Source organism: Paralichthys olivaceus, chromosome 3, assembly GCF_024713975.1.
Source record: "Paralichthys olivaceus isolate ysfri-2021 chromosome 3, ASM2471397v2, whole genome shotgun sequence".
NCBI classification, from domain to species: domain Eukaryota; kingdom Metazoa; phylum Chordata; class Actinopteri; order Pleuronectiformes; family Paralichthyidae; genus Paralichthys; species Paralichthys olivaceus.
Genome location: NC_091095.1, coordinates 20,186,270 through 20,213,831, shown reverse-complemented (window position 1 = coordinate 20,213,831; position 27,562 = coordinate 20,186,270). Strand labels below are relative to the sequence as shown.

The window sequence follows — 27,562 nt, the reverse complement described above, 5'->3', positions numbered from 1 at the left end:
TGAAACCACATTTAAATTCACTTTAAAGTCCAGATCTTTATTTGGATTCCTTCATTTCCCAACATTATAGTTCAGATATGGGACTTTTGTGACTGATTTTTATCTTCAGTTGACTAATGGCATTAGTTATGTTAGCATTAGCATGTGATTGACAGCAGCTGACTTGAAACATCAGAACAAAGTTTGTCAGACTTGCGCAGGCTTCAGGAGCAACAGCAGTGCTTCCTTTATTCATGAAAGACGTATTCAGTGTGACAGGAATCTGAAAACAACTGATGAAGCTAATTATTAGTTTGATGATCCATAATCCAAAGTGGCAAATACTTTCAGAGCCAAAAAGGGGCGTTGAAACTTTGAAAGGCATTTAAATTGCATTGATATGCATGTGATTATACTGATACTGCAATTAGCTACACAATTCCATTCTGGCCCTGTGACTGATCGTTTAATCTACTTCAGGACTGAGAATTCTAAGTTTGACTCTTGTCTTCATTAGGGTCTAGTCATTAGTGAGTTGTTGTGTCTTACCTAAAGATTTTGACCTGTGTGAGAGCAGACGTGAAGTCTCTGGCTCTCAGAGTTTCGATTAGGGACTGGATGGCCGTCTCTGTGTTGGTCTGAGCAGTGTCTGACATACACACATCCTCCTCAGTATCATGTCTCGTTTCTGCCTCCTTCAAACAGCTCTCAAGGATGGTGAGCTCTTCAGACATGTTGGTCACCTAAGAAAAAACAAACATATTCACCACACTGCACACAAGTAGAAAATCTACCCAGGAAGTCAGCAGACAGAAACCCAGTTTAAATATTGATTGAAAGAGCTGACCACATCAGTCGGAAGTTATTTAATTCAGTACTTTGATCTAATTAAAGCTCCGTCGAGATGCAGCGCAGACACAGATGGGCTGCAGAGAAGATTCAGCAGATTATTTAACTAACCTGTGGTTAAAAAAAGATATTTACCCAACATCTGAACTGGACCTTACAATACAACTTTTTGACTTTTGCATTATTCAAAGCGGGTTTCTGCAGGTTCGACGAGTTAAATAAAAGAAAGAATTTGAGACCATGATGAATAATATTTAAGACCTATGACAAGTACGATTGATAAGAAGGAATATCAGAGAGACACAATAATTTACACTTCCCCATAACTGAAGATAAAGTTGAAGTAGTCTAGTAGAGAATATAACTCAGATGAAAGTATTTAAAACCTATTACATAATATATTTTTTTTACATATTTAAGAATTTTTAAATACTACATTTCAGCATATTACATTTTTTTGAATTTTAAGACATAGAAGAAACCCTGTTGAATGGGAAATAAAACTTTTAATTTATGAAAAAGAGACAGTGAGGACGGGGAAAACAAGGCTTTTTCAGCATGGTGCAGTGTAATGCAATTTGTTGGTTCTGGTTTCTCTGACAACAGAGATGAGACAGATAAGTCGTCAGTTCCACGTGGCCTTTCTTAGGCAAACTTAAACTCTGAAAACTAAATGTGTTCATGCACATCCAGATCTTTTTAGATCAGTTACCCAACAACAAATTTTAGTCTCACCTCTGCCTCCCTCTTGATAGTATCCACCCTGCTGATGAGCTTACAGTACGCCTGGAAGAGCAGCAGCAGCTGGAAGTGCAGCTTATAGAGCCGGCGGCATAACTCCAGCTCCTAGCAAAGGGAGAAGAAAAAAGAAAATCAAAATCACAAGCTGGTTCATGATCTCCTGGGCTGCACTGAAAATGACTCTGATGATCAGATGATTAGACAGATGGGTATCCTGGGTTAGAGACGTGGGAGTAGATGAAAGGGTTAACACGGCCTAGAGCGAGGTGTTGTCTGATTGAGGCCACGGAGCAAGAAGTGAGACTACTACTAAAATTAGTCAATTAGAAAAGTGTCCGTCACCATGACTTGTAATGCTCCCCGAGGGCCACCGTGACTGGGTGACTGACCCAGAGAAACGTGGGTAATTACTACACAATAAGACCCTAATCCAGGAGAACATGGAGGGAGAAAAAAACAGGATCATTTGTACAGCTATAGGAGTGGAACAATAAACATGCAAAAGGAAAGTTATCTCAAAATTACAATGATGTGATCTCTCCACCCATCCCGTCCTACTGCCTGGGCGGCACCCCCCTCTGAAGTCATCACTATAGCTGCGGTCAGACATGCAGTGAACTCTGGATAACCTGAAATTATCTGGAGGGGCTGTATGTGAGATCACAAATCTACGGGTCTGTTGCTCCTGCCAATAAAAACTCTGGATAATGTCCAAATGAGTCAATGTGAGAATACAGCAGGAGAGTGAGAGGAGTGAGTGGGCTATTGATGGCGTTTCTTACACGTGACTAGGGATGTCACATGATGACATTTTGGTGCCACGATTATTGTCAGAGGAAATATCATGGTTTCACGATTATCGCTACGATAGAAGAGCACACACAACAAGCAATACATTGCTAATAGATAGCTAAGAACTCAAATCTTTATTATAATCATAAACTATATTGAGTTGGGGGAGATTCCTCCTTTTGCCGGGAAATCCTCCGAAGGAGTTTTTTGGTCAGTGTAGGTGAAAGTACGGCTGATGCGTCAGTTCCATCTTCTTAAATAACATTTCAGTTAAGTGGTTCGTACATACAATCGCACAGCATGCACACAAAACGTGAATCGCGAGGAGCAGGACCCCACAGCTAGATATCGTAGTTTTTTAAATAAAAACACGCAACAGATGTAGAAGTGAAAAAACCCCAAAGAGAATACAAATATCTTGGGATAAAATAGAAGTTCCATACGCGTAGAACTCAGACCAAGATGTCAACTTGGATAGACGATGAGATTCGAGAGCTTTAGGTGATAAGAGCCGACGCCAGTGTTGATGCGCTGTAAACAAAAACACATGATCTCTGCAGCGGCATTGATGCATTACATCATTCCTCTGCCTGCTGCACCACTCCTCACCTGAACTCTCAGGGGCTTTGTGTGTTGTTGTGTCAGAATGGAGAATTCTATGTTCTTCACATGTGAAACGCAAACTCCGGAGAGAGTCCGGACCCCATTGTGCAGACATTCTCCGGAGTTGATGTCTGAAAACTGCTCAACTCTACACTGAATACCTAACCCTATTAGCAGACAGAATCAGAGTGCAGCAAAGAGACGTTAAGACGATGATTATCCTAAAGTCCAAATGAAGACACAGAAAAAAAGCATGTATTACAATAGAGGATAAAATTATGATTGGATGGATGGGGGAGTTCAGCTGGGTTGCATGACTGATCAAAGCAGAGACAGATACAGATTGGAGATGATTGCAGAGTGCAGTCTGTGGATGTCAAGAGCACAGGTGTGTACAGAGAGATGAGATGGTCAGTGTTTCGTCTGAATGTCGTGATTATTATAGTCTATAATATGAGAACCACTTACTGCTAGATTTTCCATTTGCTAAGCAAGAAGGTGAGCAGGTCACACACGTACACACACACACACACACACACACACACACGCACACAGACACACAAAACATCAACAAACAAAACAGAAGGGGAGAAAGACCAAGAATTAGTGAGCTGTAACATGGCAGCTGAGACACAGTGACCTGACGTGCAAGGAGCAGCAGTTTTTCACCTCCCTCTCACACAGGTCTGGAAACGCTCAGTGAACTGAAACACTCACTTTGAGATCACTTCAGCGCTAACAGAAACCCTCTACTCTGAGAAACTGAGCATGTATGATGAGGGAGCGAGAGAAAGAGACATGGTACAGTAGAGGCTACAGAGAGAGGAAAGAGTGTTGCCCTCGTGACTAAAAGAGCACATCCGTTTTCAACCTGAGGAAAACACAGAGGGCAGCTGTGGTCTGTGCAGGGAGCTCAGGCTTAGTGATTGTGTCAACACTTCTAGGATGTGGAGTGAGAGACCATGCAAAGACTACAAGACACTGAGGAAAGTGAGGTGCAAGCGGAAAATCTTTTTTTCTCATCTATCTTCATTCTATCTAATTTAATTATCTCTATGGCATCTGAGGCAAACAAATATAAACACGCTGCATAACAATGACAAGAAACCTTTCGAGAAACAGTCCAACTAAAATTGTCATGTTTTCTTTCACAAACTCAATAATTCTTTTATATTATTAAAAGGAAGACAAAGAGGCCTGAGAAAATATGAGATGGGCTTTTTTGTCTCAGCAGGGACTTGTTTTGTCTGTGTGACTGACAGCAGCCGGCAAACTGACAGACAAAATAAACCTTGAGCTGTAACTTCACATCATGCTTTTTAATGTGCAGAAGCTACTTATCAATAACAAGTGAATGTGCAGAATGAGATGTTTATTAAAGGGTATAGCAGGTAAACTGTTGCTGGTTGTTCGAAGTCTTTGTCTGTTTTCTAGCTCTTATTCTTCGTGACCGACCGACCGCCCATGAGAGAAAGGCTGATGTTATTGCTTAATGCAAATATGGTTCACAGAGGTTGGCGACACGGAAATAAGTTCTCCATCTATCTATGTCACAATTCTGTGGAACACATATCTAAAAAACTGTTGATCTAATTGGCTTCACAATTGGCATGTGTATTTTCAAAGGCCCAGGGAATTACACTGTTGAATTTGGACACATGATGCGTTATTAATAAACTTTGAAGGACGACAACATTAACGACAACTGATTCTCCAGTTCGGGGGTCCAAGTACTGAGTCAAGCTTCACAGAACTTTGAATAAACAGGTGAACAGCTCTTTGTTCAGCACGGTTCTGTGGACAGACTCCTAAGTTCTTCTTTATGGCTCAGTTACTGCAGGTCACTTTTACAGTTTCAGAAAGAAGACTGCAGCCAGCATCACCACAGGCCAAACAAACAGCCCATTCCAAACCGACAGGTTTAGAATGAGCACTGCTTTATGTGAATAGAGAAATAACAATACTCCATTTACAGAGTTTATTATGTTGCAGCGAAAACTTAAATTTAATATCAGTTTGACTTTAAGGCTAAACTCACTAGCTGGAAAATTCACTCATTATTTAATTGCAATTTTCCAAAGAAAAGTCGTATTGATCAACACAAATAATAAATAAGACTTCAACAAGTGAAACTGTTCATTCCTACCTGTGCATGAGTATTTGGTCGTTGGTTACTGTCTTTGTCCCCAAACGTTTTCCTGCAGTTCTCCAGCCACTACAGGAGGGAGGAGGGGGACAGGAACAGGTGAGAGACAAGACAGGAAAGGGAGAAAAAACAGTTCAGGGAAAGGAGAGGAATATATTTCGTCTTTGGAGATACAGAATTCCCTAGGTGGTCTCAGACTTTTTGACTCTGCTGTATGCATCTTCATGTGCGTTTGTATACAATAAAGATTGGTTAGGGAGGAGGTTTAATACGATTGTTGTACTTAGCGAATTGAAGGAGGCCTGCTCCAGAGAACAGGATAGTATCTGGCCCTCCAGGGACCATTGCCGTCTCATTCAATTAGCACCCCTGCATCCCAGAACCCTCTCCAATCTCATCTCTTGTTTCCCCTCCCCCATCCGCCTTCCTCCCACCCCTCACAGCTTCTCCTGCCCAGCCCTCTGTAACTGATTTAGGAGTGCTGAGGGTTATTTTTATCTCTTCAGCAGGGGATGTCACGAGTGATGCAGACACTAACGGCAGCTAAATCTACTCATACCCAACACTGATTTGATGTCTGCACTGCTGATGAGACGCACAGGGGCTTATCTTATACAGCATCAGCTTTTGTCTTTATATCTTCCTGGCCCTCCATAGTGCAGTGGCATATGGATAAAGGGGCAGTTTACAAATGCTTCCTAAGCTCATCTCTTGAGATGAGATGCCATTATGAGGCAGTTCCTTATAGTCCCACACACACAAATCCTGACACAGCAGATAAAACTGCAGTTGTGGCAATTTGTGACTCTCACAGACGATGTGGGGGGGGGGAGATTCAAATAGAATGGTAAAGCAGATGTGGTTAGTGAGGAAGATGTGTGGGGACTTACGAGCTCTGCTGCTTCTCTCTTGGCGTTGTAGGTGTCCAGGTGTTCCTGCAACTCCAGCACACTAAACTTCAGAGTCTCCAACAGTCCACAAGAGACGAGCTACAACAGCAAGACAGGACACCACATACATTAACCCACAACAACACCCTGATACACACACAGTACATGACACAAAAATGTCTACAGCAGGACACACACATTCAGGAATATGCAGAACGTGCAGCACAGCTTTTGTATAACGACATGGACATGTTACTCACACAACATGATTGTATTATAGCTTTAATCAGTTTGAATCAAATTATAACAGACGACCAAGCAGAACAGCCTCACCGTCTCAGCATCCAGCAGCACAGTGGGACACTGGGAGCGAGACGTCATGACTTCCAGGGAGCTGAGGAACTGATTACCCATTCGCTGGAGCCTCTCCCCAAGAAAGCGAACAGATGAATGTGTGATGGAGCCAAATTTCCTCTGAATACTCTGCATTAAACAAGAATGTAGAAAAAAGGAAATAAATGGTGAATTGTGAACCAGAGTGCAACCAAACAACCAGAAAACACTTTTGCTCGGCATTTACCTCAAAAAGTCGGGAGAACACGTGGAATGTGTAAACAGCAGAGGAGCCATCTGCATCTGACAACATTTGGTTGACATGGCAACGCCAGGCATCCTCTTCATTGTCATAGGCAACAGGCTGGAACGCTGCCAGGATGGCAGAGAGGAAGGGCGAAGGGGGCGGAGAGGCCTGAATCTCTGGGAAGCAGTCTGCGTCACCTTCATCTTGACTGAAACACACACAGGGCCAATAAGCTACAGTCCAACATGTTCCACACTCCCCCCAGTCTTCACTGAAGGACAAATGTAAACACACACACACATGCTCGTCGCCACAACTGCAGGTAAACAAGCTCACATCCCAGTATCGCTGCCTCCCTCATTGCTGATTTTGCTGCAGCATATAAAGAGCTCTAATCTACTGCAGTGCTCTCGCACAATAACAACATTTGAGCTAATAGCATTTTAGCATCATGCAAACATCTCTCTCTCTTTCTCTCTCTCCCACACTCACATTTCCACACACAAACACAGCAGATACTCACAGGCCAGTCGGACCAAACAATCTGAAGAAGCAGACAGAATATAAATATCTAAAGCCTGCGCTGCTAAGCGCTGCAGCGGACACAGTCTCTGTCCTCATCCTAACCCCAACTATCGCTTCTCTTTCCCTCACTCTCTCCCCTTGTCTGCAGCACGACTGAGCCGCAACTGCTAACAGCACTAGTGCACTGCACTCCCATCCCACACAGGACTGCAGAGAGCTGTGTACAAGCTCGGCATCGACACACTGACACATACACACATTTCTGCCAAACAGAGCAAGCTCCCAACCTCACAGTGTTTGAACGCGGCTGAGTTGTTTTTGTGTTGCTCTCTCCCACTCATAAAGCCTCATACAAAGAAAAATACTGAACTTTCCAGTGGCCTGCTGTTTGACAATCACTTAGAGTACACTCCAATCACACAGTTACCCATCAATCATGTGTGTGACTCAGCTCAGTGACAGACCTCGAGCATAGTGATGCATGCTAATAAGAGTAACTGAGTGACTGTACATGTAAGTAGTTGCGTGTATCTTTGTTCAGCATCTCCCTCATGTTGCCTGAGGGCAGTTTAAAACCCTGACTTTATAACTGTCCTCCAGCTTGAATTGGCCCACCTTGAAAAAATGAAATGTTTACAAGTGGATTGGGGCCAGCCCACCCTGGCCCACCTTCATAGTCCCAGCCTACAAGGGATCCATGCAAGGGAAGAAGTTACCCATAATACTATTTCAAAAGTCTGAAGTTGAACGTTAGAGCAGCCATATACTATAATCCATGGGCCTTTATAAACAACCTTACCTAAACAGTTCCTTGGTACATACATATGACTTTCATCACGATAATAATGATGATAATTTTTATTATATTACATATATTACACACTGAGGGTTTCATCCAGGCAGTTAGTTAGCAGAGGTTGTTAAGTCCTGCCCTGGGAAACTTTTCTTTTTTCCCCAGAGACACTGCTCTGGAATGACAAGGTGAACATACAATGTAATCACCTAATCAGAAATCAATTTCTTGTAGAACAAAATCACCTCCTCCCTCATTATAAATGTGGAATTAGCTGTTTGATTTAGAACTCCTGCACTTTTCCTCCAATGCACGATAAGCTTATTATTAAATTTCACAAAAACAATGTATTATCGTCTGAAGTTAGTGGAGATGCTCTTATTTCAGCGAAGAATTGATGAAACCTTACCCAACATGATATGAGCTCAATTCAGTTGTGCTACTTTTCCTCATGTCTAAACTGGTTTTACATGCAAATCTATGAAACAACTGTTAATTGTGATGCGTATATCTTGCCTTGGTTAGCTGGCTCAAAGTACAGGCATGTAAAGTAAAAAAAGTTCCAATTCTCATAGATGACTGAAAATAGAATATAGAAACCTGAACTCAGATCATATGAGGCCAAAAGTTGTCAAACTTTAGGGGTTATAGGTTATATATATGAGCTAATATTATAACAACACAGAATACTGACGGGGAAGACAAATATAACATGCATGCATTCTGCTTTTACAAGATCCTTAAATCTGGTGCCCATGGTCCAAAATAAAATTCTGCCCCCATTACCTGGACATGCCAGAGAAGTCGGCCTCCTCCTCCTCACAGCGCTCATCCAGCTCTTTCAAGGCTTGTGTCACATCTTCCTCCCACACAGAGCCACAGGTGCTGTCTGGGTCTGGATCTGGATCTGGCTTTGTCTCTGGTGGCATGGGCAGAGGGAGAGACAGAGGCAGGACCGTCTGGGAGTCCTCATCACAGAGGGACCCCGGTGGAGTGTCTATGGCCAGCAGAGGAGGGGGGGCTGGGTCCAGCTCCTCCTGAGGGTCCTGGGTCTCTTGGGGGTCCTGAGCATCCTGGGAGTCCTGAGGATAGTGCGTGTCTCGGAGGTCACAGAGCTCTTGTGGGTCAGAGGGCAGGGGTGGTGCACTGCAAAACCCCGTGTCCTCGCTCACACTGCTGCTCAGCTCATCGGCTGCCATCATGCTGACTGCGTCCTGTAACATGAAGCCAGATGGGGGCTCTCAGGTGCAGCTTGACAGGTGAGATTACATATAACTATAATACAGATTCATTTCAGTTTCAATTATTCTATTTTATATAAGAGGCACTTTAAAGTCAGCATTTGTTAAATGTTCTTTTTAAACATCCTCGCATCTTTATGTCACCATTTAAGCTAACATCTCTCAAGAGAATTTAAAGGAAAAGAATCGATTAACAGCAGCCAATATCAATCCATCCCTGAAATACCATTAAAAACCTGACCTCAATGCTAATAAAACAGCGGCATCGTGGCAAAATGTCAGTGAGCGAGAGGCAGCTGAATGAAACTCTCCGACACACATCACATCTGAAAGGATTGAATTAATGACCGTCACTCTTTAACTACCCATTAATGATGGATGGTATTTGTGACACAACAAATTCATCACACATCAATCAACAAGTGTGAGCATACACTGAGAGGCTACGCGTTTTTTTATATCCAAACCAGTCCCAGCGTCAGACATGGGAAACTCTAAATTCTATTTGTAAACAGACCATGGTGATGTAAAGCACGCACCCAGCAGAGAGGCTGTGCTGGGAGACGTCACAGAGGAGGGGTTATAATTAAGAGCACTTGGTTTTTCCCTGTCTTGTTTTTTTTTTTTTTATCTAAAAGTCTAATGCATTAGGAAAGTGGAGTGTGGCAGTCAGCCAGTACATCACAGAGACAGCAGCTATATTACAGAAAGCTTTTAGAAGTAGTCGTGGCCATCCTGAAGGGAATGAGTAAGAGTATTGATGGTTTTATCTGGGGCTCATTACACTAAGAGCCGGGGCTGTGATGGGGGAGATGTCCTTGGAATGACATTGAGCTCACTGACCACACGGAATTCCTAGAAAGTTCAGTTCTGTGTGGAACATTTAGGGGTAGAAACACCAATATATAAATATATGGATGAGCAAATACTAGTACTATGTTTGAAGGTTAAAAATAGTATTTAAACTCTGCAATTCCACATTGTGCATTGAAATGTAAATCATGGCAATATAATACACTCACCATTGTTAGTACTGTGTAAGTGATAAATGTCAGTAGCAGTAGATAGCAAAGCTGTTCGTCACAAGAAAATCTATGGCTTGTTAATATGGTAACAAATCAAAGGAGCTTCATTGGCTCGAGCACCATGGGCGCCCCGTTCAGACCTGGTATTAACATTATTTCTGAGACATCCGATCACAAGAGGGCAGCATCAAGTATGTCTGTTCACACCTGGCATTAAAATGCATCCCGAGTTGGTCTCCTGTGATCACTTCCCCGCTCTATATGACAATAAAAATAAATGTAATTTGTGTTCCCGAAGAACAAATTAGGTTTTATCTTCCCAGTCTGAGTTTACAGAAACATTTTACCAATATAAATATCAGGTCATGTTTGCCAGTGTTGATATTGTGGTGGTGGATACAAACAAATCAACGCATGACACTTCCAGAAATAGAGTGGGTCGTCCTCTAACCAAAGGGTTGGCGGTTCAATCCCAGTCTCCCCCATTCTGGGAACCAAAGAGTCCTTGGGCAAGATACTGAACCCCAAATTGCTCCTGATTGGTTGTGCCAATAAAGTGTGAGTGATGCATGATAGAAAAAGTGCTGCACATAGATGCAATCTGCTATATAAATATTAACTAAGAAGCCTAAAAATATGTTTAAACAGCAGCGGGTCAGAGGATGTAGTTTTTCCTTCATATGTCTCAGGTTGCATTTGGGTTCACACAGTGAAAAGAATGTGGCCCCTCATGCTACCTCTGAATGTGGTTTGTGCGATCGGCTATTAGAGGGAGCATTCAGACATACTTAGCAGTGACCACTTGTGACTGATCACTCAGGTCTGATAACAGATTAATACCAGGTCTAAACAGGGTCTGGCTTACAGTTACTACAATTAAAGTGAACACACCACGTGTAATGGACTCATACTCACACATGCGTCTGCTGAAGACAAAGGAGCTGGTGTCCATTTCACAAGTTTTACATGGTGGATTTAGTTGGAATAGTCAGTTGCTGTGTTATTGAAGGTGAGCAGTAACAGCTGACCTGAGGTGAGCTATAGTTTTCATCTCTCCCCAAATCAAACAAGCAAGCCCCACAACATACTGTAGCTATTAAGGTGGCAAGAGCTAGCACACCTCAGCACCCACGCCCAGAGCAGAGCAACAAAGCAAGCAATGGTAGGAGGAGTAAGAAGCAGTGAACGCAATTAATGCACAATTATAGTACCAACACTTTTACCCCATTCGAAACTCCCTGCTGATCCTCTGTCTCAAAGACAGACAAGCAAACGAAGAACAGCAAAAGCAGATAAAGGCCTAACAGAAAGGAAAAGACAAGCTAGAAAGCACCCGAGCACCACAGTTTATTGCTGCTCCCATTTGATCGCACCTCAGGCAGCTGGCTGCTGGTGCTGTCTGAGTGGGCCATCTCCAAAATGGGGCTATCCAGCCGGGGGAGGGAGGGCAGAGAGGGAAGGACAGTGGCCTCTTGGGCACTGCTGGATGATTCTTGAGACTGTTGTAGAGAGTCCACGTGGTTGGACGCGGTGTCGTCTGTAGCAGAGTCACTGTTGAGCTGGAGTAGAGGAAATATGTAAGGAGCGATTAGCTGCACTTCTGAGACACAGTATTAACTCGATACAGTTTTTTAAATTATTAGCCGATACAATGCGGCTGCTTTTGTCTCTTAAGAGGAATTATAGCAACCTCTTCCACTGTCGCCATGTTTGTTGTTGACAGAAACAGGTTTGCTTAACAACCGTGCCAAAGTTAACGAAGCAAGGACGAATGTGGGCAGTCATGGTTAAATCACTCTCTTTTCATTATATTTCATATAATTGTACACAATTAAATACGCTAGAGCTGATGATTTGTTCAGAGGCAGCTGCCCACTTTGTTCATAATATGCTTGTTATTCTATGGAACTGGTGCAAAACTGAATTAACTATAAATCATTTATAGTGATATAGTCACTGTTTCCAGGTTCAGTGTTTTATTGCTGCTTATTAATCAGTTAAACATAAAAAAACTACATTATCCATGTTTTTGTATCAAGCATGGCATGTTTAGTCATTTTAGTTTTCCATTCAATTGATTGAGAACTTTAAAATAGCTTCAGGCAAAAAGTAAGATCATGCCAACATCAATGATCTTATTATTTATATATTACAAAAAAATCCTAAATTGTCTGTAAATTACACATAAATGTTGCATGCTGAGTTTTCTCACATTTCATTATAATAACAAGAAACATTTTGGGGGCAAATGTCCAATAGAGGCAAAAGCTCATTCTCTCACCATGCACTACCAAGAAAGTCAGAAGAAGAGAGAAGGAAAATATCTCCATTAGATTGAAGGAACGCAATTACAATGAATGACATTGTTATTATTAGCAGCTCTGGATAAGATCTTAAGGTAAAGCACAAGAAAGCAAGGAGAGTTAGAGAGAAGCAGCCAAACAGTTAGAAAATGCAAAAAAGATGCTGTTAATCTGAATTCTAACACTTGTTTTATTTTATACTTGAAATGTAATTGGAATAGTATTCAAACATGAATATAGAAATCTATTTTAAAAATAACTACCCATTATGAATAATTTAGCTTGTATCATTATGTGAAGTGAATTTTTTGTCCTACACTGTACTTACCTACAGTAAAAATGAAAACAAATGTAAGACAGGACAGAAGCATTAATCAGAGGTGGAGGGGCTGGGCTAAGGTTTGAAGGAGGCATCTACCACCAGCGAAGAAGCAAGCATCTAGCCTCTGTCCACACCGGCAGCAGGTCCAGCTCAGTACGCACACATACACACGCACACCATGCCAGCGGGCAGTGTGGGGGGCATGGTGGGTTGGGTTGGGTTTTGGGGGGGACCCTGACTAGAGTAAGACTTACAAGGCCAGAGCGGGTGAGAATCTGGCTAGCACTCAGTACCTCCTCCTCAGACGATTCATCTGTGTCCTCGTGGTTGGTGAGGTTGAGGCTCGGTGTGCTGCCCGTGTACTGGCACTCCTGCAATGACGGCGTGTCCCCTTTGTCCATGCTCTCCAGGGAGCGACGACGCACCCCCCAGTTGAAGTTGTCCATGCTCTCCCCCTGCAGGACAACCAGGACAAGAGCAAAGTTAGACATGATGTACACACCAGCACGGTTAAGGACAGATTTTACTGAACAAGGACACAAAACACAAAGACATTCCACAACTTGGAAAAAAAATTGATAGACTGTATATAAAGGCGATGACGCATCTCAACTTCCTCCTTATATCCACAAATGAAGACAAAATATCCCAGACAGGAACACTGCCTTCTTAATAATAACATTAAATAACAATAATAAAGTTTATTTCTATAGCCCCTTTCAAACTAGAGGTATAAGGAGCTTCACAACATAAAATAAGTGCAAAGTTAGCAAGTCATGTAAAAGCCAGAACATACTCGCTAATGCAATAAAACTAAACATATAAAAGAACAATACAAAAATAATCAACAACATGATAAATAATAATAAATTATAAAATAAAACTATAAAGAAATAAAAACTATAAAAATGCCTTTACAGGTGTGTATATTGCATGAAAAATGTGATTTGGTGCCTGAGTCTTTGCAGTAGCAAATCGGGGGATGGTGTCGCGGTAGCAAGGTCTGACCAATACACGTTTTATAATTAAAATAACTAATTACAACCAAACTTATTTAAGAGATTATACTTTAACATACACCAGTCCCCACATTTTGGAGAAAAATGTATCTGTTTTATTTCGGCTCATGTCCCACATTCTAACGTAAAGGAGGCAGGGTTAATGACCTATACTGCAGCCAGCCACCAGGTGGAGATCAAGACATTTGGCTTAACTTTTGGGGAGCTGTCATGTTGTCCATCTTTATACACAGTCTATGATATACAAATCAATCAAAATACAAATAAATGCATGGGAGTGGGTGAGATGAGGTTTCTCCACATATAGGGATGGTATATGATGCAATGTTCTAAAACTATAAAAGTGAAAGGGTTCACAGCCACAGTGATTTCAAATCAAGCAGGACTACAGCACTTCATTTGGTGACAACACAGAGAGACACCAGGGCACTGCAGAGAACGACGTCTCTAAGAAGCTCTCCGGCTCTCAGACTTACCTGTAACTCCTTGTGGCAAGAGAAGAGAAGGAATAAGTGTGTTAGTGGACCAATGACAGTTACACAACAGGACACAAGTTGGACAAACAAGACACAAATGTTAAACTGGAACAAGGTATCATCTGATATGGTAAAGACAAGTGATGAAGAGTGACAAGTGATGAAGAGTGACAACTGACGGATGTAAATCGATTTGAAAATGAATCTTTTTTTTTAAGATGATTAACAGATTTAGATCTGATGCAACATGTGTGTATATACCTTTAAGGCAGAGGGCAACATTTGAGACATGTGTGCGATATATGATGACATAATTTAATGCATTATTTTGATTGTTTGTTTGTTAACGCTCTTAGCCAGCAACGTTTTTAAAAGTAGTGTTTCAGACAAAATTGTCAAACAGTTGACGATCTAAGCGAGGGGCGTGATATTCAAGCAGATTACAGCATTAAAGAAAACAACAATGAAAATAACGATGCAGATTCAGATCCAGACAATGTGACAGTTGATAAGAGTCATGTTTGAGGAGGAGGAGAAAGAACAGGGGATCTCCATGAGTCACATTTGATGGTTCATGATTAAAAAAAACTTTAGGCAATGATTAACAATGAAATCCAAAAGTCTAAACTGTCAAATGTTTTTATTTCATGTCTCTATCTGCATCAGAGGCAGATAAATATAAGTTTTTGTAAAAGTTGGCAATTCTGTCAGCCCTTCAGCAAACTTTACAGGGTTGTTTTCAAACAACACTAAGCTTTTAGCTTGCCTTTTTATTTCGCGCCTTGTGTCTTGTCTTATTGAATAAAATAAACATTTACACGGCCCATCCACCATTAGCTGCTTAACATTTCCTTCCATTTTTTTTTATTTAATCCTATTCATAACCAGAAATTCACAACGTAGATACAGTTTCAACTTTCCAGGCCCACGCTGAAGCCTTGCTTTTGGTGTGTGTGAAATCTACTGTATATTCTCACCTCGGCATCCTCCAGCTCCACATCTAAGAAGTCAAAGTCCTTGAAGACTCCAAACTGCTGCTCACTGCCTGTATCCTCTCCCTGCAACTCCTCCTCTCGGACCACCTCCTCCACTGTGGGTATGAGACTGGTCTGCTGGTCCGCGGAGTCCAGATCCTCATTTGATGAGAACACCACCTGCATAGAAAGAAGTGAAACGTAAGTTTGTTGACAAATAGTGAAATAAAATTGTTGTATTTTTTATAAAAGGACACAAATCTAAATCAAAGCGAGCAACCACACAAAGAAAACATAGGGACACACCACATGCAGGAGGATTCTTAACAGTGAATTGACAGGACCTTGTCTGAAGCTTTAGAGTAGGAGAGGAGTCTTACAGATGGGTTTTTGGGAATGCCAGACTCTGGGCCACATAAAGACAGGACATTCATCAGCCTCTCTCTGGTTCGTCTCTGCAACAAGAATAGATTGATAACATGACATAAAGAAATAAATGTCTCACAGTGTTTTACTGCCTGTACATCTGACACACACTCTACGTTGTGCACAGCAACGAAGTCCAACACCACAAAGTCCACAAGTAACAGAGTCAGAGCATCGGAGAAAAAAAAAAAAAGATAAATAAATACATAAATTAACAAAATAAAGACAATTGTATCACATTTTTAAGGATTTAGTGCACTAATGGCTTTTGTTTGGACACTGGACACTTGTTTGAGTTAGTACAGTGTTGGGCCAGGTGTATATTTGAATAGGTACCTGGGAGAGCTGAGGTCTTTTCCAGCTGACGGGCACCAGACCGTTGGAGTTGGATCCGGACGATGTGGAGGAAGTACTCCTAGTTACAGCAATCACCTGTGGCTTTCCGTTTCGGCCTGCTGCGGTCCGCTGATCACCATATTTATGCCCTATGATTGGGGTCTATGAAAACAAAGTTAGCAGTTAGCAAAAAAATTGTAAAAAAACAGTATCTCATCAGATACTGGAGTGAGAGGAGACACAGAGGCAGGCACTGACCTCTGAGATGTCAAAGTGGAAGTCGAGAGTCTTGCCAGGCAGCTCCTTGGAGGAGTTGTTGAATATGCGAGTGAAGGCAATCTCTGGAGAGCCACAGGATTCTGTGCTGTAAGAGCGCTGTACATCATCTGGAACAACAAGGCTGGCTGAGCGAGACACCACCAACTTCAAAATGTTTTGGGCCTCTTTCCAATGTGGGCTCTGTAAAAAAAACAGAAATAATAGGCCCATTGTGAGATATCAGACTGTGTAGGCGTTTCTGTAGAACTTGTGAATGTGAATGAACATATCTGCCCTCAGACAACCAAATTATCTCTTTCTCACAGCAATAAAGCCTAAGTCTCTGAAAATATGTGTCTTTTCTTATGGCTGTTTTCTTCGATGTATGGTCAAAATTCCTGTCAGGGGAACTTAAAAAGCCCCCAAACAAATACAACTCACAGTGCGCACGCAATGGAACACTGTATACGCACAAATACAATGCCTTCTACACAAAGCAACGCTGGCAGTAAGCCAGTACATAATTGGCCTAAGGCAATAACAATAATGGTATAACAGCTGTCAGAGGCAGTTGTGAGGGAGAAGTATATAGTGGCCTGGTTCAGGGCTGGTAAAAGGCTTCCATAAAGAGCTGAGGCTGCATCAAAGGCCCTATAAGACATGTTATTCTTTCTTCTTCTATTTATAGACCAGACCATTCCAGTATTCACATACATCAAGCTGTAGGCTGTGTCTAGTAAACATGCATATGGCAAACTGCCCCCAAGTGGTGAATTTCTAAAGTTCAAGCTCCACTGCAGAGACTTCAGTTCTATTAATGTTATATTATGTTCTGTTAATCTAAATTAAGGGAAAACCTGTAATTTAAAATGAAATACATTGTCAGTTATATCATAACCTTACATACAGGCCTTTCTGTAAAATGTCTTGATGCAGGAGGTCTTGATTCATTTGATGAATGCAAACTTCAGTTGCTGTTCATATACTAAGTGTTTCACAACTAACAGGACAGGAGAGGGTTTTTAGTTTGATGTGTAAAAGGAACAGTCAATATCAAAGTTATGATTCACGATTTCAGCGTGTTATGTCATTCAGCTATAGTATTCACAGCAGTGCATTGAAAAATGTAGTATTTTACTGTAGTAAGAACTATTAAAAAAAGGTTTTCAAATGATAAAAGAACTTAACCATGGAGAGATCACCTCTTTTGGTCCGAGCTACATTTCACACCAATTATTTTGGTTCAGACTTAACTGAAAAGTATAAAAAAAGAACAAGTCCAGAACAAACAAGATAGATGTGAAAGCGCCCTTATTTACATATTAAGTTATTGAGAAAACAAGTGGGTGTGATACTGGATGAAGTCTACACTGTATGAGTGGTCAAGGTTCACCTGAACATATTTGCCAATGATCTTCATGATCTCCAGGTTGAACTGTTTGACAGGGGCTGCTGATAGATCAATATGACTCAGCAGGCTGTAGATGATCTGCAGCAAGGACTGCTGCATGCTGGGAAGGCCCTTTTCCAGGAGCTGAGAGATAAAGATGGGCACATTACTGGTTGCATCTTACCATGTGTGACTTAGAGCAGCATCTTTTATCTTGATCTTACATACCTCAGCCAAGTAAGTGACCAGGTTTAAGGTTATCTCAGCAAAGGCATCGTGGAGGTAGCGACACACCACATTGATCCAGTTGGTGCAGTCGCGTGAGTAGCTGTGTGTGCTGTACAGGCTCATCATGTGGGCCAGATTGGAGAGGGTGGCCGATTTCTCATCGGCGCAAACCTTGGCTATTTTATCAGCCGTCTCCTTACAGAAAGGAGTCGGACTGTCAAAGTGCTGGATGAGGTGTGGGAGGAGGCACAGTATGTTCAGAGGAAAACCTGCAGACATGTCAGGGAACATCAAGAGTCATATAGTGAGAAATTATATCTGACAGTAAATCTTTTGCAGTTTTGAACACAGTTGACACAAGAAAAACACTAATCGCATTGAAGAGAACAGTTAACAGTTCTATTTTTAAAACATAAAGACAAGCTGTAGAGAAAACACAAAATACTTATCCATAACCATATCAGCATGGGGCACATTCCTTCCACGTACCTGCCACTTGAGAAGGGTCTACCAGCGTGTGTCTGGAGACACTGATGAGTTTGCTGAGCAGGTGGATGGTGAGCTCCTGAGTTGAAGCAGAGGTGAAGCCCTTCAGGAAGAGCTGCAGCAGACCAGGAAAGCTGTACCACTTCAACTTAGCCTGGACCTTCTCCAGACGTTCCCGGCTGTCTGCACGATCCAGAGGCAGCTGGCCCAGAAGCTTGTTCAGCAGCCGCAGGGCCAGCAGGTACTCAAACTCGTAGTCCGACTCCAGCAGCGAGGCGGCGATCCAGAACACAGTGGCCATCAAGCTCGAAGGGTCCACGGGGGGGATGGCGTCCCCACCTGGACCCCCTCCTCCACCCAGTGATGATAAGCTCCGCGTGCGTGCCAGGTTTCCATGGCTGCCACCAAGTCGGTCAGCTATGTCTAGGGTGTTACTCCTGCGTCTGTCACCTTTTCGTTCACTCATCAGGCTTGCTCGCAGAGAGTTGCTACGAGTGTGAACATAATGGTACAGGCCTCCGGTGTTCAAGTTCAGTTGGCCTGTGCTTTTTCTGTTGGCAGATAACTTAGCCCCCAACAAGAGATCACGTGGCGAAGTTCTGTGTGTATAAAAAAGGCTTGTAAATGAGAGTAGGGATGAGATAGGGGAATAATAAGTGAAGTAATCAAAAGAAGGACTTACTGAGCTAAGGCAGTGAGGAGGTCATAGTTTTTGACTGTGTCTGCTAATGTGTCGATGCCTGACTCCAGTGTCAGGAGAAGTTCAATGACAAAGCCCTAAAGACAAAACACACCAACAAATAGGTTTATTGTGTGTAAAATGTCTGCAGCCATAGAAAGTATGCTTTCTGTAAATCTTTTCAAGTACAAAAACCAAATCAAAATTATGAAACTGATAATGAGCATCATAAGTCTTAATATTGCTTCCTGATCTCATGATACAGAGCATATGTTCACCTGTGATTGTCCTGTGCTTTTCTGAGGAAATATGTGTAGTAACTATGAAACTGCATGGAACTAGATGACAGGGATAAAGCCAGTAGAGTTTAATATTTTATTTTTCTGACCTGAGCCTCCTCTCCTGGGTCCCCCACTGTCTCTACCAGTCTAGACAGAATGTCAGACAGCGTTGCAGGAGTCAGAGGTTGTTTGAGTGCCCTGAAAATCTGGAAGGAGCGTCCAGCATAGTGGCGAGAAGGACAAGACAGAGCAGTTTGTAGAGCTACTTCACTCAGCAATGAATCCAGCTGGAAACCTGAAGAGATGCAGATACACAGTCAGGTGGATATGATGAAGCTTTCCACTTTGTACCTGTGACCCAGGCTGAAATAAACAGAATCAGACAATGAGCAACCAGACCTGACGGGGAATGCTTGAAGACGGTCACAACGTGTCGCACGAAATGACTCAGCTGGTCAGCGCTCTTTATGTTAGGGTTCTTGGGTGATACATCCTCATGGTTCCAGAGTGGACCCTTCTTTCTGCAAGGCAGGAGCAAACACAAATCAGGAAATGTGAACTGTTACAGCCACAGAATTTACACCACACCACACCTCATCACAGTATTCAGTATCAAAGTATTTTAATGTTAACGCACCAGAAAGAATAAGGCAGTCACAACAACCCAAAACTCAAACCCATGCAGAAATAAAAATACCCAATCCTTTCAGACATTGCTGGAAGCATGAAAGCAAATACAGTCATTTTTCACAATGAGTAACGTGTTGCATTTTAATGGTTGATACCGATTCATGTTAGATATTACATCAGACTAAGTTAGCAGCAGTGATACAAATTATAAATAGCTTAAATTCAAAGTTATTTGTCTGTGAAACAACTTTTTTTACTGAAACTAACCTTGATGTAATGAACTCAATGAGAGCTTTGGCCTTCTCGTCCTGTTCAGCAGTGGCATCTACCTCACTGAGGAGTGAAGGGGAGAGGTGGGACAGAACAGTTCCCCCTGCCCCGAGACTTATGCTGGAGGATGTGGAGCTGGAGCTGAGGCCAGAGTCCGTCATAGGTGATGGCTGACAATCTGGCAATAACTCTTGCACTCCTATATAAACAATTGAAATACACACTGAGCTGCATAGTACACTTTGTAGACATCTCTCTTCTTCATGATATTATATCACTACCATCTTTAAGAATCTTTATATCTTAGGAACATTCATGTGGTGTTTCATTATGATGTTGTTTTTTCTGTTATAATAAAAAAAACAGTAATTTTCAGTGACAGGGAACCCTGCAGCTGTGGGACTTGATCACAGCTTCCAATGTGTCACATTCCTGTTACTTTCCCTCCAGCTGGAAGGGTATAAGTTCAAATTTCTTCAATTAAATGACAGTTGTTTTACTATTATTGAGAAAACTGTCGATTCTAGGCTTAACAGCAGAACTGACCTGTGAGGTTGAACTCTGGAGCTACTGGCTTCACAGTCAGGACCCTTGGATCGTTGTAGTCTCTGTTGCGTAGGAGCACCATAGCAACAGACTGAACGTTGCTATTTGCTCCCTGGACCACAAGTAGGTGAAGCAGTAGACGTTTACAGTGCTCATAGACCTCTGGGTGCTGGTGATCAAACCCTGGAAGAAAAGATAGAGGACAAAAAGAGATTAGATCAGGGGACGTTAGCAGGTAGCAATCATTTGAACTCAATCATATACCAATCATATGTCTTATAATATTTAGGAAGCAACTAACCTATAAAAATTGCATGTAACAACAGGTGCAGGTAGGCACCCCACTCCACTTTGACCCCATGGTCCACAATGAGGTCTGTCAGTAGGATGACAGCAATGTTACATCTGTAAAAACAGAAAACAAGGCTTGAATTATACACACAACACTATATAATAGAGAGGGGGCTAAACATGGTGTTTTTTGGTGTACCTGTGGAGTGGTACACCAGGGGCATTGGTCTCTGGCAAATAGTCCACCAGAGGAGACCAGCAGCCTCCTGTTGGAGGGAAGGGCAGAGGCTCCGGCCGGTTGTGATCCATCACTTTCAAACGCCAGTTAGCGTAAAGTGGCATGGAGTCACCTGTAGAGGGGAACAGAAAGATTATCAGGAACGCACTGTAGATGTAAGTGGGAGAGGAGAGGTATAAAGAGTTTGTTCTTACTCTTCTCCTCTTCATAGGAGCCTCCAGAACTGCTGCTGTAACGAGATTCCAGACGGTGGTGCTGACGGTTCAGGTTGCTGTTCAGACCACTGTAGATGTCCAGGTGGGTGTAACTGCAGAACAGACACAGTTGATTTAAAAAGATATTGCCAGCAGTTTTTTGCCCATGGTAAACAAATTTTAGGTTTGTATTGCATCAGCCTTTTCAATTTAAAAGTATCTCATAGGTATCAGTCTCCCTAAGATGTTTCTAAAATAAAGCTCTGAGACTTTATTTTTTATCTAAATTAATCTAAATCAAATAAAAAATTAATCAGGCATTTAAAGTTTAACTTTCAGTATAAGAGAAATAATGAAACACAAATACAAATGTTTGCTTGCTGTAGAAACTACTGAGTTTCTCTATAATTTTGTAGGGTCTTGGCCTTGCTATGTAAAGTGCCTTGAATTAATGCATGTTGTGATTTGGTGCTTGCCAAATTAAACTGTCTTGAATAGAATTCTGCACTATATTCTAATATAAAAAAGCTTTAAGGCAAGGCCAAGGAAAGACACGATTATGTCAAGAAGCACAAACTGTAAGGAGAAGAGATATATATCAATTAACATTTTGGTGATTGCCATAAACTGCCTGCAATATTTTGTAGAATGTCTACACAGTCAAGGATTAATTTAATAAGAACCCTGGTTGAAGACATGATGCTCTTACATTTTATGGTTTGCACTCGGGGCTGCAGCTTAAGCCCCTGCCGTCATTTCAGAGCCATTAAAAATATGATCAGGGAGGATGTGAAACACACACAAACATCTCTGCAGGCTGTGGTGGTGGGATACATACATGCTTTGAATGATTGTATTTTGGGATAGTTCAAGGAAAAGGGTGAAAGTACTTAAACACCCTAGTACTTTTTAAAAACTTGGGTGATCACTGTTGAATCTCCACTTCAATACCTATATTACAGTGTTCTGTAGCTGTAGCAGACATGACTGCGACATGTCAACTCCTCCCATTGCCTTCTAACAATAGTAGCATTGTGCTGCGGTTTATCTGGTACCTGTCCTCCATGTTAGAGTCTTTAATCTTGCTTTCATGATGACCATCATTTCCTGGCACCATGGTATTGCTGCTGGAAGTTGTTCCTGAGAAAACAGATAACACTTTAACCATCATGTAGCAAGGAGACTTTATTTAGTATTGGCAGCAAGGCTTAATCTGTGAACTACTGAATTAGTAGTGCTCATTAACCTGAGGTGACTGAGGGGATCTTGTAACTGGAGGTGATGCGGTAGTAAGGGGGGTTGTCCATGTGAGTAACAGCTGAGCTTACAGGATCAGTCAGCTCAAGCTCACACATCAACTCCTCCAGCAGCTGCATAGTCTTATCTCTGCCTAAGTAAACCACCACTCGTTTCACCTGTGGACACAAATGAAACACAGTGAGAAACAAGAGGAGTAAGTGGCAGACCCTCCACATGGGGATGTGATAGATGAGCTGCATGACAGCAATGTGCTGTGACTCACATAGGGCAAAAGGCTGGGGTCACTGTTGACTCCTGACATACTGATGAGGAAGTGCAGAATGATTTTGAGGTTCTTTGGCCAACTGTCTGCTAATGTGGTCCAAACATTCTCGATCTCCGACCAAGCGAACTCGTCCCCGTACTGTCAAAATAAAACCATTTAATTCTCCTCGATCAACATTTATAAAACCATCTGATACATATTATTTGAATAACATTCCCATGGTGCATTAGCAGCATCACCTTAGCGGTCATGAACATGAGGTTGTTTAACACCATAGTTGTTGCACGAGGGGATCCCCAGCCCTCTCCGTGGAGCCAGCGTCTGCTGTTGACCATCATGACCTCTCGCTCGTGTGCGTCCTCATCGTCCTCAACACTGCCGCAGTCCTCCGGTCGTCGCGCAGTTGGTTTAAAGTCGACCAGCTCCACATTGTTCATCCAAGGGAGGAGGTAATGCAGCATTACCTGACGACCACCAGGGTGCGCTGTCTGGATGCGCTGGCTCACCTCTGCAGTAGGGACAGTCGAGAGGAAGTTTGTAACAGAAGATGATTCAAGGCGTTTATGCAATGACTTCCTGTTCTTTCAGTTTTTATTTTCTTATTTTAATTTCAATAGTATCATTACCTCCAATCTACCCTCCAGAGCACATAGGATCTAATGATACTATCTTGTTACAGTGAGTTTAAATGGCTTAGCGTGCTTCAGTTTCTCTATCCACAGTAGCCAGATGTTTGCTCATTGTAGGAACTGTTGGGTTTCTCCACAATATTGTACGTTGTTGATCTTACATGTTCAGTTCCTTGAGATAAAGCATGTTGTGAATGGGCACTATACAAATACAATTCAATTGAGCCATCCACCAATGAACATTACTGATGATCAGAAGTGTTAGGACTGTTTGCATGGAGGCATCATTATGTCAGAGTAGTGAGTAAATATATAAGTTTGAATCTCACTTTGAGCATGCTGTGCAGATGAACTACACACAAGTACAATGTCTAATCCAAGCTGAGTTGTGCTGAACATCCACGTATCAAAATAAATACTGATTGAAAACATTTGGAAAAAAGTATTAAATTCCTAAAGTTTTTATCTCATATATTATGCAGGTAAACAGTAGTGTCTGGTTGGTTCTTGAAACAAGTCTGTGAGGCTTTGGTGAAAACACATGTCATCATGGCACAGCTACAATTTAGCTACACTCTTTGTGCTCTGCTCATATACACAAAAAGCAAATATCTGCATTCACAGGGAAATGAAACTGTGACCTTCCAGGTTATGGAATAACTCTACTCATTACAGCAACCTGCTTCTCAAACTGCAGCTGTAAAAATGTTGGAATGTAGCAAACCTGAGAAGATGGGCAGGGTGAGTTCTGGATAAGTTCGTGCAAGCTCTTCAGACAGCTGGTAGTAAGACACAGAGTAGAGGTGTGGCAGCGGTGAGGGGGGGGTCAAGATGCCATCTGTTCGCTGGATCTCCAGTTTGTGGGCGTAGCGGAAGAGCTTGGGTTCCAGTATCTATTAGTTTCAGATAAATAATTGCAATTTAATCAACAATTTAATCAACAACTAAATTGAACACAGCAGTTACAGTATCTAGAGTAGATTTATAAAAGTTCACTTTTTATGTGACAGAAATTCTGACCTGTAACAGCTGCATGGCCGCTTCGTAGATGTCCCTGGAAGAATCAGCCGCCTTGAACAGAATCAGGTTCAGCAGCACCACAGTGTCAAATTGGTAATCCCTAAAAGAAAATATAAAACATGTCCATGTGGCTCCAAAGGGACCGACAAATTCACAAATTGTGTTCAGTTGATGCTGATAATACCTGTTGTGAAAGACATTAGCGATGGCCCTGAAGCAGCCGGCCGCCACACGCCGGGAGCCTGTGTAACAGCGGTCCACAGCCCAAAACATGAGGTTGCTCTGGTCAGGATTAAGCTCCAACAGCAGCATCACAGCCTCACAACCCAGCTGGTGAACCTGGAGGAGAGCACACAGACATTGTTAGAGCCTTGGGCTCTATGAAATTTTGCAGACACAAAATACAACACATGAAGTATCTTAAGTTTGTTTGCAGAATCACTCAAAACCAAGAGGTATAAGATTTTCCATCCAGTTACAATGGTTGGGTTATTTTAAACTTTCTGTAAATCATCACATTTACTGTGCAGGCTTTTATCTGAATTAACTGAATTTATAGTGTTAACATCTTGCAGTACCTCTGACTACCACCGAGTGGTACTAGTTTCATGGTATATGAAGCTGCGCTGCATAACAGTGACCTGTCAAGGTTCAGCTGGACTGAAACATCTGTTCCTCTTTTAAAAAACAAATGATGATGCTTCCTCTGCCTGCGTCACCAGTATTATATTATAGTTGTTTACTGCTCTTGTGTTGATTGCCACTATTACAATTATCCGCTGAACTCGTTACATTGTTATTATGTTATTATCTTTATTTGACTGTTCAACATACTTTCATTACAACAGACCTTTTACACAGCAGCTATTTGACATGGACTAGCACGTAAACACGTGTTCACATTTATCACATTAATTAAGACAATTTATATAGAACAGAACCTTAATCCGTGTGATTAGTGATACTTGTGTTCACCTTCTATTTCATGTCAAAATGGCTGCCATGATAAGATATATTGACACACTGTGTTAAGGTCAACATATCCCAGTAAACAACTGAGCACTTTATTCAAAACTGTGGATGTGTTACTTTCCTCTGATCATTCAAGACTTTTCTTTGACGCTCCTACCTCAACCCAAAATCCTGCGTTAATCCATTAATGTTGGTTCACTCCCTGACCAAACTATCAAAAGCAGAGCCCAATCAATAAGGATTTTTTGGGGTGGGATGCCAATAGTGATATTAGGAAGTAAAAAACTTCAGATACAGATGTTTCAGTCAATGTATAGATAAAAATGACTACGACTATAAATAAATAAATATATAGAACTTTTTTGTCCTAAAATAAACATCTTTTCTGCATTTTTTTTTCTTTAAAATAAAAGTTTTTGCAAATGCAGATACTGACATGTTTGTGAAAGGCTCACATCGGTTGATTCCTATTGGCCAAACAATAAATCTCTCAGGCTCTAATCAAAAGCAGTTTCATAGATGAAATAAGATGACATGACAACATTTCACTTACTTTCTTATCCTGAGAATCCAGGATGTTGTCCAGCCACTTGTAGAGGTAGCCATCGGAGGAGAGGCCAACATTGTCAGCTACAGGTCCACAACACAACACAGCAGACATGGCCTGGAACATTTAACAAGGAAGTGGATTAGTTACCACTGAGTATAGATTTCGAAATGTAGATCTTTGTGTGAGTTTGTGTACCTTTAGTGCACAGTACTGATGGCGGTTGATCTGCATATTTCTGTCACTGTAGCGGTCCAGGGGAGTGAACATGATGCTGAAGGGCCCAGCCCAGTGACTGAACAGCATGAACAGACTGTGTCTAAGTGACTGCTGGGGAAAAATGGTCCTCCGCTGGTGCACTGAACATGACACGTAACCAAAGACACAAACTTTAGACAGAGATTCAGTGCAAATAAAAAATAACTTTTGGAAATATAAAACATATACAGTACCTGGGACATTCTGTATGATATTAGCCACGAGTGCACTGAAGTGACAGCGAATGTCCTTCAGTGTATCGGAGTCCTTGTCATTTTCAGCCTCAAGCAGCTGCCTGGTCAGATCAACATACTCCAGCAGCGTGCTGTTCAGAGAGTGGCTCTCACCGTCTAACCCTCCACTGGCTCTTTAAAACGAAAGGTAAAGGAAAAAAGAAAGTACAAATTATATTACATATCATTTAGCTGACACTTTCATCCAAAGAGACTCACAATGAGTGCATTTAACAATGGCTGCTTTCCTAATTCCTAATCATACTGTGCAAATAAGTATGATAACAAATAAGTTGTGGATTACATACATCTGACTGATGACACCAGCATCTGCCAGTAACTCAAATATCCGGACCAGCTGAACCCTGAGGATGTCACGACGCCTGCGCCGCTTCATGTTCTGCAGATTAAAGATAGAAGCATTTTAACTCAGTAAATTTTCAATCTCTACTAACACAACTGTTACAAAAGCTTAAAAGTTCTCAATGAACAGCGCTTACTTCAGGTCTTCTTTCCAGAGCTTCTTTTATGATGGGATTGAGCTCCTCTAACAACTCTCTGGAAGAATATGATGGTTAGATTAAGACATAAAAAAGGTACAGTAAGGTTTATATGCTGCATAGAGATCATGTCGAGTGTTGATTACCTGAAGGCCACGGGGTTGGTCCGGCCAAGCCCCAACACAAGAGACTCTGTGATGTCCATGCTTTCAGAGCGCATCATTGGAACAATGTGTTTGAAGAGGGAGGAGGGGGACGGAGTGCCAACAATCTATTAACAGACACAGAAAATAGCAGTGTCATGGCTGAAACATAAAAAACTAATCAAGTCTTCTAACTATTCATTGTTAGTTGCTAAAACAACAAC

The 27,562-nt window shown here is 41.9% G+C and overlaps 1 protein-coding gene across 22 annotated transcripts in view; it reads right to left on the bottom strand.

Annotated features, from left to right (window-relative positions):
• Nucleotides 1–27,562, bottom strand: part of fryl (furry homolog, like) — a 70,474-nt gene that overhangs the window by 2,322 nt on the left and 40,590 nt on the right. For 8 of the 22 annotated variants that reach the window (XM_020080776.2, XM_069522418.1, XM_069522417.1 and 5 more), the window contains 38 exons: nt 27,342–27,466; nt 27,196–27,253; nt 27,004–27,095; nt 26,657–26,829; nt 26,403–26,563; nt 26,211–26,321; nt 24,870–25,024; nt 24,686–24,785; nt 24,390–24,558; nt 23,276–23,544; nt 23,034–23,174; nt 22,758–22,926; nt 22,567–22,651; nt 21,512–21,624; nt 21,279–21,429; nt 21,090–21,193; nt 20,789–20,971; nt 20,240–20,441; nt 19,742–19,863; nt 19,450–19,637; nt 19,065–19,159; nt 18,386–18,981; nt 17,897–18,165; nt 17,672–17,812; nt 16,279–16,479; nt 16,021–16,182; nt 15,603–15,713; nt 15,262–15,438; nt 13,044–13,244; nt 11,538–11,723; nt 8,685–9,112; nt 6,581–6,788; nt 6,334–6,483; nt 6,001–6,099; nt 5,111–5,179; nt 3,433–3,450; nt 1,564–1,674; nt 529–722 (listed from right to left, as the gene is read on the bottom strand). In XM_020080776.2, coding sequence (XP_019936335.2) covers nt 529–722; nt 1,564–1,674; nt 3,433–3,450; nt 5,111–5,179; nt 6,001–6,099; nt 6,334–6,483; nt 6,581–6,788; nt 8,685–9,112; nt 11,538–11,723; nt 13,044–13,244; nt 15,262–15,438; nt 15,603–15,713; nt 16,021–16,182; nt 16,279–16,479; nt 17,672–17,812; nt 17,897–18,165; nt 18,386–18,981; nt 19,065–19,159; nt 19,450–19,637; nt 19,742–19,863; nt 20,240–20,441; nt 20,789–20,971; nt 21,090–21,193; nt 21,279–21,429; nt 21,512–21,624; nt 22,567–22,651; nt 22,758–22,926; nt 23,034–23,174; nt 23,276–23,544; nt 24,390–24,558; nt 24,686–24,785; nt 24,870–25,024; nt 26,211–26,321; nt 26,403–26,563; nt 26,657–26,829; nt 27,004–27,095; nt 27,196–27,253; nt 27,342–27,466 — 6,287 coding nt within the window. Of the gene's footprint in view, nt 1–528; nt 723–1,563; nt 1,675–3,432; nt 3,451–5,110; nt 5,180–6,000; nt 6,100–6,333; nt 6,484–6,580; nt 6,789–8,684; nt 9,113–11,079; nt 11,724–13,043; nt 13,245–15,261; nt 15,439–15,602; nt 15,714–16,020; nt 16,183–16,278; nt 16,480–17,671; nt 17,813–17,896; nt 18,166–18,385; nt 18,982–19,064; nt 19,160–19,449; nt 19,638–19,741; nt 19,864–20,239; nt 20,442–20,788; nt 20,972–21,089; nt 21,194–21,278; nt 21,430–21,511; nt 21,625–22,566; nt 22,652–22,757; nt 22,927–23,033; nt 23,175–23,275; nt 23,545–24,389; nt 24,559–24,685; nt 24,786–24,869; nt 25,025–26,210; nt 26,322–26,402; nt 26,564–26,656; nt 26,830–27,003; nt 27,096–27,195; nt 27,254–27,341; nt 27,467–27,562 lie in introns of all 22 variants that reach the window. The other 14 variants (XM_069522419.1, XM_020080773.2, XM_020080769.2 and 11 more) reach the window with 6 other exon arrangements.